The sequence below is a fragment of the Sturnira hondurensis genome, unplaced genomic scaffold, assembly GCF_014824575.4.
Source record: "Sturnira hondurensis isolate 20B ecotype Veracruz unplaced genomic scaffold, ASM1482457v3 Scaffold0016135, whole genome shotgun sequence".
NCBI classification, from domain to species: Eukaryota; Metazoa; Chordata; class Mammalia; order Chiroptera; family Phyllostomidae; genus Sturnira; species Sturnira hondurensis.
In genome coordinates this window covers 54,966-68,016 of record NW_028088766.1, presented here as the reverse complement: position 1 = coordinate 68,016, position 13,051 = coordinate 54,966, and the positions used below count along the sequence as shown (strand labels likewise).

The 13,051-nt window shown below is 37.9% G+C and overlaps 1 protein-coding gene across 3 annotated transcripts in view; it reads right to left on the bottom strand.

Moving 5' to 3' along the window:
- Positions 1-13,051, bottom strand: part of LOC119000665 (acyl-CoA synthetase short-chain family member 3, mitochondrial) — an 89,755-nt gene that overhangs the window by 31,421 nt on the left and 45,283 nt on the right. For all 3 annotated transcript variants that reach the window (XR_005069370.1, XM_037065756.1, XM_037065755.1), the window contains exons 6-7: positions 8,552-8,633; positions 6,236-6,358 (exon numbers count right to left, since the gene is read on the bottom strand). Coding sequence is in view for 2 of the 3 variants with exons in the window: in XM_037065756.1 (XP_036921651.1) it covers positions 6,236-6,358; positions 8,552-8,633 (205 nt within the window). In the remaining variant the exon portion in view is untranslated. The remainder of the gene's footprint in view (positions 1-6,235; positions 6,359-8,551; positions 8,634-13,051) is intronic.

The following is a 13,051-nucleotide window of genomic DNA, read 5'->3' as shown; positions in this document are numbered from 1 at the left end:
GATATAACCCTAGTGAAAATAGGAGTACCTATAGGAGCACCTAAATATGTAAAGCAAATCTTGATGGATATAAAAGGGGAGACAGACAGAAATACAATCTTAGTCAGGTATTTTAACACCCCATTGACTTCAATGGATAGATCTTCCAGGTGGAAAATCAACAAGGAGACAGTAGATTTAAACAACACTAGATCAAATGGATTTAATTGATATTTTCAGAGTATTTTACCCCAAAGCAGCAGAATATGCACATTTTTCAAATGCATATGAAATGTTTTCTAGGAGAGACCACATTTTAGATACAAAACAAATCTCAATAAATTTAAGATTGAAATCATATCAAGCATCTTCTCTGACCACAATGCTATGAAACTAGAAATCAATCATAAGAAGAACACTGAAAAACATGCAAAGGCATGAAAGCTAAATAACATGCTTTTAAACAATGAATGGATCAACAATGAGACCAAGGGAAAAATCAAGAGGTACCTTGAAACAAATAAAAGTGAGGACACAACAATCCCAAATCTGTGGGACACTGGGAAAGCGATCCTGAGAGGGAAATTCATAGCATTGCAGGCCTATCTCAAAAAATTTTTTTTAAAAAACAAGAAAACCTTAAATAAACCATCTAACTTTACACTTAAAGGAACTTGAAAAAGAACAACAAAGCCCACAGTGAGCAGAATGAAGGAAATAATAAAGATCAGAGCATAAATAAACAAAATACCCTTCCAAAAGGATGCAAATGATCAATGAGTTCAAGAGCTGGCTCTTTGAAAAGATAAACAAGATTGACAAACCTTCAACTCTCTAACCAGACTCATCAAGAAAGGAAAGATCCAAATAAATAAAATCAGAGATGAAAGAGGAGAAATAACAACTGACACCAAAGAAATGCAAAGGATTGTGAGAAAATATTATGAACAACTGTATGCCAATGAACTAAACAACATGGAAAAATGAATAAATTCCTTGAAATGTATAATCTTCCAAAACTAAATTGGGAAGAATTAGAAAATTTGGATAGACATATTTCCACCAGTGAAACTGAAGCAACAATGAAAAAACTCCTGGCAAACAAAAGTCCTGGACCAGGTCGCTTCACAGGTGAATTTTATAAAACATTCTGGAAAGAAATAACACCTCTGCTCCTCAAACTGTTTCATAAAATTCAAGAGAAGGGAAGTCTCCCAAACTCATTTTACCAAGCTAGCATTAGTCTAATTTCAAAACCAGATAAAGATACTACAAAGCAAGAAAATTATAGGCCAATATCTGTGATGAACATAGATGCTAACATCCTCAACAAAATATTAACAAACTGAATATGGTAACACATCAAAAAGACCATATACTGTGATCAGGTGGGATTAGTCTGGAAGTGCAAGGTTGGTACAACGGTTGCAATATGATTCACCACATAAACAAAATGAAGAATAGAAACCACATAATCATATCAATAGATGCAGAACAAGCATTTCATAAAATCCAGCATGAATTTATAAACTGAGCAAAGTAGAATTAGAAGGAACATGCTTAAACATAATAAAGGCCATACATGACAAACCTACTGCCAACCTGATACACTCAATGGGCAAAAACTACAAGCATTCCCCTTAAGATCAGGAATGTCCATTTCCAGCTCTCTTATTCAATGTGCTATTGGAAGACCTAGCCACAGCAATCAGACAAGAAGAAGAAATAAAAGGCATCCAAACTGGACAGGAAGATGTAAAATTGTCATTATTCAAAGGTGACATGATACTGTACATAGAACACTCCAAAGATTCCACCAAGAAAGAACTAGCACTGATAAATGTATTCATCAAAGCACAAGATACAAAATTAATATGCAGAAATTAGTTGCATTTTTATACACCAATAATGAATCTCACTCACAATTGCTTCAAAGGGAATAAAATACCTAGGAATAAACATAACCAAGGAGGTAAAATACCTGTAGTCAGAAGGTTATAAAACATTGAAGAAAGAAACAGAATCAGAAACAAATAATTGGAAGCACATGCCATGTTCATGGATAGGAAGAATTAAAATGTCCATACTACCAAAGAAATATATAGATTAATGAAATGTGTTTCATAGAACTGGAACAATATTTCAAAAATCTATATGGAACCTCGAAAGACCCCACATGGCAACAGTGATCCTGAGAAAAAGGAACAAATTTGGAGGAATCACAATGTCTGATCTGAAACAATACTATAAGACCACAGTAATCAAAACAGCATGATACTGGCATAAAAATAGACACATAGATCAAGGAAACAGACAGAATAGAGAGCCAAGAAATAAACCCACACCATATAGTCAATGAATATTTTACAGAAGAAGCAAGCACATACAATGGGCTCAAAATAGTTTATCCAATAAATGGAGTTGGGAAAATTGGACAGATACATACTGAAAAATCAAACTAGAACACCTTCTTATACCACATGCAAGAATAAATTCAAAATAAATCAAAGACTTAAATGTTAGACCCAAAACCATAAAAATACTAGAAGAAAACATAGGTAGCAAAATCTTGGACATTGCTCATAGAAATATTTCATTTAATATAACTCCCCAGGCAAGGAGAACAAAAGAAGAAATAAACAAATGGAACTGCATCAAACTAAATATTTTTGCACAGCAAAAGAAGTCACAGCAAAATAAAAAGACAACCCATCGAATAGGAGAATATGTTTGCCAATATATGTCATAAGGGGTTAATGTCCAAAATTTATAAAGAACTTACAAAACTCAATGTTAAAAAAAAACTACCCAATTAGCACATGTGCAAAGGACCTGAATAAATACCTCTCCAAAGAGGACAGACAGATGGCTAGTATATATACAAAAAGATGTTTGTCACTAAGTCACTAATCATCAGAGACATGCAAATTAAAACTATAATGAGATATCATCTCACACCTGTCAGAATGGCTAACGTGAATAAACCAACAAACAAGTGCCGATGAGGATGTGGAGAAAGGGGAACGCTTTGTACTGTTGATGGGAATGCAAACTGGTGCAGCCACTGTGGAAAGCAGTATGGAGATACCTCAAAAGATTAAAAGTGGATCTGCCTTTTGACCCAGAAATCCCACTTCTGTGAATATATCTGAAGGAACCCAAAACACTAATTCCAAAAACATAAGGACCCCTATGTTCATTGCAGCATTATTTACAATCGCCAACATGTGGGAGTAGCCCAACTGCCCACTAGTAGATGAATGGATAAAACAAGTATGGAACCTTTACACAATGGGATACTACTTGGCAGTAAAAAAAAAAAAAAAACAGAAAAAGAAAAAGAAAATTTTATCCTTAGCAACAGTATAGATGGACCTGGAGAATATTATGTTAAGTGAAATAGTCCGGTCAGCAGTCAGAGAAAGCCAAACACCATATGATTTAACTCAGATGTGAAATCTAATGAACAAACTGAACTAACAAGGAAAATGGGGATAGACTCATAGACGGAGAACAGATGACAGCTAGTAGCGGGTAGTTGAGGGGGTGGAGGAATTGACCTCTACAGGGAAAGGACTGATAGACATGGACAACAGTGGGGTGATTGCTGGGGGGGAGAGGGTATAAGGAGACTAAATAGAAATGGGAAAAATACAAAAAGGATTAAATTTAAAAAAGAAAGAACAGTATTGACCATTAAGATGAGCACCTAGATTAATGAAGCAGAAGAGGTATTCTAAATAGAGACCCACTTAAATATTGTCAGCTGTTTTAACAAAGGTGCAAAGGTAATTCAATGGAGAAAGGGCAGTGTTTGCAACAAATGATGCTTGGAACCACTGGCATCCTTATTTTTAAAAAATTCCATTTACATCTGGCATCATATACAAAAAAAGATCCAAAAATGTAAATGTAAACTAACATAAATGTAAATCAATAAAACTAAGTGTAAAAAGGAAAACTATACAACTCAGATGACAACAAAGAAGAAAATATTTATGACATTGGGTTTGGAAATAATGCTTACATACAATACCAAAATCATAACTTATAAAAGAAAAAAATGATAAATTAGACCATATCAATATGAAAAACATTTTTTCTCTGTTAAGAACACTTTTAAAAGAATAAAAAGACCAATCACAGACTGGAAGAAAATATTTGTACATCTCATATCAGATAAAGGACTTGTATCCAGAATATCTAAAGAACCCTCAAAATCAAATAATAAGAAAACAACCCAATTTTTTAAAATGGGCAGAAAAATTTGACAAATATTTCATCAAAAAGATACATGCATGGCAAATAAGTGTATAAAAAGATGTCCAATGTATTAGTCATTACAGTCAAGGAAAATAAAAGCACAATGAGATACCATTATATATCTATTAAAATAGTGAAAATAAAAAATAATGACAATTCTAAGTGCTTATAAGCATGGAAAGAAATAGGAACCATAGCAATAAAATGTAAAATGGCACAGCCACTCTGGAAAAGAATTTGGCAGTTTCTTATAAACTTAAACATATGTTTACCATACAACCCAGTAAACTTGTATGTACTTGTTGTAGAGAAATAAAAAGTAATTTTTTGCATTAAAAACTGTACTTGAACATATATTCCAGCATTATTTATAAATGCCTCATACTAGAAGCAGTCCAAGTATCCATTCATGGCTGAAAAGTTACATAAACCAGTTAGCACATCCACACAATGGATTACTGCACAGCAGTATGAAACAACAAATTATTGATATGCATAGCTGCTCGGAGGGACCTCAAATACATTTTATCAAATGAAACAAGCCATTCTTTCAAAGTTATGTGCTATATTATTTCTTTATATGACACTCTAGAGAAAGCATGGGAAAGGAACAGAGAAAATTCAGTGGTTACCAAGGGTTAGAGATATAGAAAGTCAGATACAAAGATGACATTATGAAAAAACTCTTTTTTTACAAGATTTTATTTATTTATTTATTTTGAGAGAGGGGAAGGGAGGAAGAAGACAGGGAGAGAAACATCAATGTATTGTTGCCTGTTGTGCACCCCCTACTGGAGGCCTGGCCTGCACTCCAGGCATGTGCCTTAGACTGGGAATTGAACTAGCGACACTCTGNGAAAGCATGGGAAAGGAACAGAGAAAATTCAGTGGTTACCAAGGGTTAGAGATATAGAGAGTCAGATACAAAGATGACATTATGAAAAAACTCTTTTTTTAAAAGATTTTATTTACTTATTTATTTTGAGAGAGGGGAAGGGAGGAAGAAGACAGGGAGAGAAACATCACTGTATTGTTGCCTGTTGTGCACCCCCTACTGGAGGCCTGGCCTGCACTCCAGGCATGTGCCTTAGACTGGGAATTGAACTAGCGACACTCTGGTTCGCAGACTGGCACTCAACCACCGAGCTACACCAGCCAGCGCAGAAATTCTTTGACAGTGCTGAAATTTTTTTGTATCCTGTATGCGGTGATGGTTACAAGAATCTATACTATGAGTTTAGTATAGATTTTTGTAAGATTTTTTTTTACAAGTAAAAAACTCATAGTACCAAACAGTGAAAAAAGTAGATTTTACTCTATGTAAAAGTGAGAAATATAAAATAATTGAAAAAACTCTTCTGGGGACTAACATATGATGGCAGAAAATCCTCAGGATTTGAGAGTACAATAAAATATTTAAGTTTACACCACTTAAAGACTATATGTAGCACTGACTGGTGTAGCTCAGTGGATATGATGCGGGCTGTGAACCAAAGGGTCGCCAGTGTGATTCCCAATCAGGGCACATACGTGGGTTGCAGGCCAGGTCCCCAGTAGGGGGCGCATGAGAGGCAACCATACATTGATGTTTCTCTCCCTCTCTTTCTCCTCCTCTTCCCCTCTGTCTAAAAATGAATAAATAAAATCTTAAAAATAAGACTGTATGCAAATCTGGTTATCAAGTAGGAACAAATCAAGAAGCTAGAAGCAATCAAGTAGCAAGTACCCAGAAGCAAACATACATAGACTGTCCTATAAAAAAAAAATATATGTAAGTGCTTAAAATTCTGTACTATCACCCAGATGGGAATGGGGGAGTGTGCGGAGAGCAGACAGGAGAGGAAGTGAGGTGAGGTACTTGAGTAACCTAGCCTCTGCTATAAATGAAGAGTGGAGTGATTTTCCAGGTTGAATGACTTCAGCTCAATATTGATATCAGCTCGGCTCTGTTCCTAAACATCCTCAAGAACAGAAGGCCAATATTCATCAATACCTCTTCAATGGCACCTGCAGAGATCCTGTGACCTGCAACATTTATCACGTCATCAACTCGAGACATAACATACAAGTAGCCTTCTTCATCCATGTAACCGGCATCCATGGTGTCATAATATCCCTGTAAGTAAGAAATTGTAATGTCTAATCAGCATGTACTATTAGGTAATATAGTCATTTTTGAGCTTGGTAAAATATAAAATGTCACAGGAATAAATGTACTGTATGCATTTGACTTTTTTATAGCTAGCCTATAGAATTGTTACTTTTGATTTTGAAAGCTTACTAGAAACTATTGACTCCTCTAATAACCAGGAATAAATTTATACATATATTTATATGTATGTATATACTTGTATATATATACACATATGTGTATATATATATATATATGAGTAAAGCTTTTAAACTTGGAGTTGTAAATTTTATGAACCCAATTTCTTTTTTTAATTGAAAAGTAATAGCTCCAATATTTTCAATATAATTTGGTATTTCAAAGTAATTTTTTGGTAGATTTATTCTTTAATTGTGTTAATATTTAAAAGCTTTAAAGCTCTCTATAAATAATTGCAAAATAGAGCACAGTTTATTAACATGGATTTGGATTAAACTCAAGCTTCAGTGAAATATAGTTAGGTACTAAGCATGAAATTAAAATTTTAATCAACTCAAAGGACTAGCACATCTTCATTGGTCCACAAGTCACAACAGAATGAAGAATCAAGAAGAAGAAGTAAAAAGAAAGAAATATTACTTCCCTAAGACCTCTGAGTTATCTTGATACCTATGCTTGTGAGCATGGGCTTTGGGGCAAATCCTGATGAGTAACTATTTGTGTTCAACACTCAGTGTGCACACCAATTAAATGAGGTAACAAACTATGCCTTATAAGGCTTTTGTGATGCATAAATTAAATGGTGTGTATAAAGAGATCAGACACCAGCACATTATGAGCCCTCAATAATTAACATTCATTGCAATTCTTCTTGCAATTACTATTAGAGGGACAATCTGGAGTATTAGTTCAAGAGCATGGACTCTGGAGCCAGACTCTATGGGTTCAAATGTTAACTTTGTTACTTCTAGGCTATGGTCAGGTAACTCAATTTTTCTGTGCTCTTATTAACCCCTAAATGAAAGCTTTGAGGTAAGGGCAACAGGGCAGAGTACAGATTCACTACAGATAGCTTAAACATATACTGGGACGTGGAAGAAACTTTCAGTGTTAAAGGAGACCATGTTAAAACCATGTGCATATATTATTTGCCATTGTCAGGTTGTAATTAACCATACCAATATTCTGATGATTTAACAGTGGCCCACCAAGCAGACAGACTGAGCTGACTGAAGACAACTCCACTGACAAATCTTCCCTGCCACTGTCCCCCAGGGGCTTGTTCCACCTTGGCTACTGAGATTATTTAACTATGAGATCTCTTTCTAATGGAAGCTATTTTAATTCTTGTCATTTGTCCAGTCGATTAGGTTAGCTGTTCTTCACTCACAAATGAAAAAGATAGAATGCCAAATACTCAAATGCACTTTTTTATTTTTAAAGAAATTCTGATTATTCGTTTTCCCTAGGGAATAATGGGGACCAGGTGTCTCTCAAGGAGATACAAGGAAAAGACAGCAAGAAGATGATGGCGGGGCCCTGCTGTGTGTTATCCATGAAGTTCTGCTGTAAACACAAAGCACACAACCACGCCATGAGTGAACAGGCAGAGGATAAAACAGACTATTATAGAAAGGCACTTTCTGTTACCCAGGTGACTGGATATTGTGTGTTGAGAATACTGTCTCTATCCTGTATTTGTACTTTAAAATGTGATTTTGAAATAAAGAGCTCAGAGAACACTCAGGGAAGATGTCAAAAATGGCTACAGGTATAGAAAACTACAACTTCTGATGAGCCCAGTGAGTTTGCTCAGGTAACCAGGAGCCCAGGAGGGGAAGGGGTCTTCACGGCAGTGGGGCTCTGGCCAGGGCCTCAGTCTGTGAAGGAGTCCAGTGGAGGAAATAATGTAGGAAGTCCCGAAAAGTTTATCTTCATAATAATGTTTCTAATAAAGGCTGTGAAATTCCAGAAAGAGCTACCTAAACAAACTGAGAAATTTTTCATCCTGAGGATAATAAAAATAATTATAAAACTCAGTTGTTTGAGTGGTTTGGACATTATTATTATTGAAATCTGGGAACTGGTCCAGATAACCTTTAAAAGTTGCTTTGTGACCAAGTTGCTCCATGGAATAGCCAAGAACTATAGAGAAGTAGATAAGAAGGTTTAAAAACAAAAGCATAATAAAATTCTTACAGGAAATTTTTCGAAGTATAAATGCTTGAAGGCTTCCTGATTCTTCCAGAGTCCTGAAAAAGCCCCAGGTGGCAATGGCAACCTTATATAAAAACAGAAGAGTTAGAATCATGACGGATGTGGTAACAAAGACAGAATGATGAGAACTAATAATTTTCCTGTATAATTACAACTCAATCCCCATAACAAAAACGTAACTGCTAAATCTGCTGGATAGATCCCGTCTCACTGAGGTGGAAGTCATTGACCTCCACACAGCAGAGTCACTGAGGGAAACTGCAGTTTCTGGGGAGGGCATACGAAGCACACACATCAGTGTTCGAATAGTCATTAGCAGTAATCCTGGTTTCAAAAAGAAACGTAACATCTGCAAAAAGAATCCAAAACGCATCCCTGAATTAATTTTTAAGAGAAATATCCTTCTACCATAGGCAAATCAATTCTGTTTTTGTAAGTATCAAGGTACCAACTTCCTGTCTCTGTGTAATTAAATGCTCCAATTAAACATCCCATGAACCATCTTATCTTCACAATCAATGCCCCCCCATACACTCTGAGAATTTCCTCCCACTGCTACCTCTTCAAGCTTTTCTTTTCATGACCACGCAGACCTCTATGTTATTTCTCACTCCTATGAATAAAATAGAAGGCAGTATACGTCTCTTCTTTTTTACCCGTTTCCTGTACAGTTCCATCTGTGAGGTAGCTCAAGACACGGCCTCTTCCACTACCATAATGAGGGCTGGTTGGGGGGCCCCTGGCCAGAGGAAATGTGTATTGTTTTGAGATTGGTTTGTAATTCCCTCCTTATATCCTTTTGGGAGTGGATTCTTGTCCTGTGACTGCTTCTTGCTGCCTGTACACACTGAGATGATGTAGCTCCAGACCACACGTAGGTTTGTGCAACCAGGACCCATGCTGCCTGTCTGAGACCCCTTAAAATGAGCCTCAGACTGAAGGAGCTGTGGTCTCTCTCGCACCCACCTGCTGTACTCCCCTGTAACGTGAGTAATAAATGGCTCATGCACCTCTGCTAATCTACCAGGTGGGGTTTCTTTTCACAATACCACAAACACTTAAGTAGCTCTCCAGTTTGGGGCTCCTGCATTACACTATCTACAAATAAATGAATAAATTCTTACATTGATTCCTTGTAGGAAGTGCCACATAACAAACAATCCAATGTGTTTTCTGGATAAAGAAACCTTTTAGATGCTCTATAGTTTGGAAGTTTAGGTACTATAAAACTTAAGGATTTTCAAAAACCGAACCTCCTGTACTCACACAACAAAACCACCAAGTAAAGGGGTTACTTCATTCACAGTGCTGATGCTGAGAAAATTGAAAACAGAGCAGACATGGCTGTTGCTTGCATGAGGCAGCTTCACAGCCCTGGCAGGCCAGCGTTAGACCTGGGAGGCATTGAACTCGATTTTCACTTTCCTTATCTATTTCCACTTTAACCTTATCCCATTTTCAGGCAGAGAAGGTTAGCAAGTGGGGTCCGCGGCCCAGCTGCACTTGCCGATTTCCACCACGGCCAGCCTCCCTACACGGCCTCCCCTGTTAGATCTCCTTGTTTAATATTTTAAGATGAAAGAAAAAAGGATACATTTGCATTTCTGACCCTTGTATAGTTACAGAAAACATATGAGAAAGCATCTTGATACCTTAAAAAAAACCCCTACAGGGAGGCTGCCATGTTGCTGCTCCTGCAGTTGTTACTGCTACTGCTCACGGGAAATCTGCAGGAAGGCAGCAGGAGGAAGCGAGGAATCCCTCAGGTCCTTTTAACTTTGTTGTCTTCATCCTTCCAACTCCCCATGCAAATAATTTCACTTTGTGAGTTTGTTAATATTTTATAAACCAGTGTAAGATCGTTGATTATTAAACATGAAACTAAAATAGGAATATGGCAACCACTACAAATCATTTTAAATTTATTAGCAACCTGTTTAGGGTGCTGAGGTTAAAGAAGTGAAGAGGACACTAAGAAGAGGTTGTAATGGGGTGTAGAGTGAGGGTCCCCAGAAAATAGGAGAAAACCCACATAAACGTTGGCTGGGAGAAGGGGAAAGTGAATGATACAAGACACTTGGCATAACAATGGCAAGTTAAGAGCTGTGCCTTTCTTGAATGAAGAAAGCTGCTCCCAGGGACCAAAAGTGTGTGTAACTTTGAGAGCCTATAATGACTTGGGACACAGCCGGAGGAGGCAGATACCCCTGTGTTGTGGGGAACTCTTGCCCTGACTAGAAGATGACAGCTGAAAGATGGTAAAAGATACCAGGGAACTGGCAAAATTGACACATCATAGGAGGGGCTGGATATGCGGTCACATAGTAAGTTCTGGGCCAGTTGTTTAAAATAAGGGTGGGCTGAAACAGAAGGAGAAAGAAGTCATGCAGGCTGAAAGGGTGTAGATGGGAGTCAGCTATGAGGTCCGGTGTATAGGGAGAAGCCACGAGGTCTGTAGTAAGAAGGAGCAAACTATGGCAGAGCTGATGGAGCTCTGAGGGGACCTGCCTAACCAAGCACAGATTTGTGAGAGATACTTGGAGCTGAACTGTGACTGGGAGCACTGAGCTGTCGGCTTCTGCTTCTCTGAAGGACATATGGAGAAGTCACTCTTTTGGGACTGTGCCTCCCTCAACTCCACCATGACCCAGTATAACACGGCACGTGTTTTCCTGAACCACTGCATGGAGGCTGAGAACAACATACCCCAGACCCTCAGGGAGAGAGCTGCTGTCAGAGGACGGAGACTCTGAAATGCACAGTGCACCTTGCAGGGAGGACAGACCTCTGTTTTCATGACTGGCTGATGGGCAGATGAGGACATGAGGAGCTTCTGGGCATGGTTTTGGCTTATGGCCTTTTAGGGGGCAAGGGAAATACTGGGTTTCCCAGGAGAACAGGGCTCTGAACAGGAATGCTCTCAGCACCCCCTGGGTTGGAATCCTGTCAATAAAAACCTGCCTAATTCAACACTAATTGTTGGGTCATATGTCAAGGCACCACATGGCCAAGCCCTAGTTTCCTCAGTTACAAGGTGACCAATCAAAATCCAATATGGACCAAGAGAAACATCCTTAACAAGCAAGGCCAATTGTACATAAGCAATAATAAACCTGATGGAGATGTATTCTGCTTGCACATTAAATGATAAATATTTTTTGGCTGTTCCCAAGAAATACATCATGATAATATAGCCCTTTCTGTCTTTCTTGGTAAGATTTTTTTTAACAGACACATGGGTGTAAGAAAGCATCTCCCTATAATAAGAACAATTAAAAGTAACAGCAATAATGAATGGGAACTGACATTCAGACTGGACTGGGGACAACAGAGAGTACTGGGGGCAAATCGAAATGCATGTCAGGTTTAATCTGTAGTTCCACTTGATCGCTGATACACAGAAATTCTGATCCAAATTCTTAAACACGTAACATTGCCCATATTAAGAACTACGCATATAGACGGACTCGTGGTTAAACAAGCATTTCTTTCATCTTATCTACCACAACTTCAAGATTGTAATCCACCAGCATCCACACACTGCCACCTCACAGTACATGGAAATACTTAAGAACTTGCAATAATTATACAAATGAGTTAGTACTTAGTGTACTGAATATCATCGGGGTTTCCTGGTGGTTCAGTCTGTACCTAATTCAGGGAGTATACATGGGACCAAGAGTTTAACATTTTCCAGTACAAATGTTATTGGCAAGAAAGAGGATATCTCATACTTCCCAGAAGTTGGAAATACCTGCAGTTTCTATTTTTCAAATAAGATGCCTGATAATCTAGGAAAAATATGGTACTTGAGGGGTTCGATGGACATGGTCCTTCCTCCTCCCATGACAGGGAGCCAGTCACAGGTTCACTGGCCATAAGGAATGTGTATTGTTTTGGGAATGGATTGTAACTCCCTCCTTATCTCTTTTTGGGAGCAGCTTCTTGTCCTGTAACTACTTCCTGACCTTTTACACACTGAGGTATTGTAGTTTAAAGTCACACACGAGACCTCCTTTGTGTTGGGCCCCTGGTAACAAGTCTGACTAGGGAGGCGTGGTCTCTCTCACACCCACCCACTGCTGTCAGTGCCCTCCCCTGTCATGTGAATAGTAAGTGGCATGTCCCCATCTGCTGGCTCTCTGAGTGGTTTTCCTGGAATATCATGAATACCTAAGCAGTTCTCAATTTGAGTTTGGAGCTCCTGTGCTACAGTATTAAAAACTGGTAACAGATATAATTGTTAATTATATTCCTATAATTAACAAAAGTGTGAGAATTAAAAGTATAGGTATTCATCCTCAAAAAATACAAGCTTTCAGGACACAGGCTTTCTCAGCTATTGCATAAAACTTTAAACATCTGCATAAGTTTTCTGAAGAAGGGGAAGAGTAAAGATTTTTATGCCATCCCTCAGTCTGGTGAGAAAGGTCTGATAAGGTTACGCATACCTATAGACCCTGAATATTAAGAATAATGCAC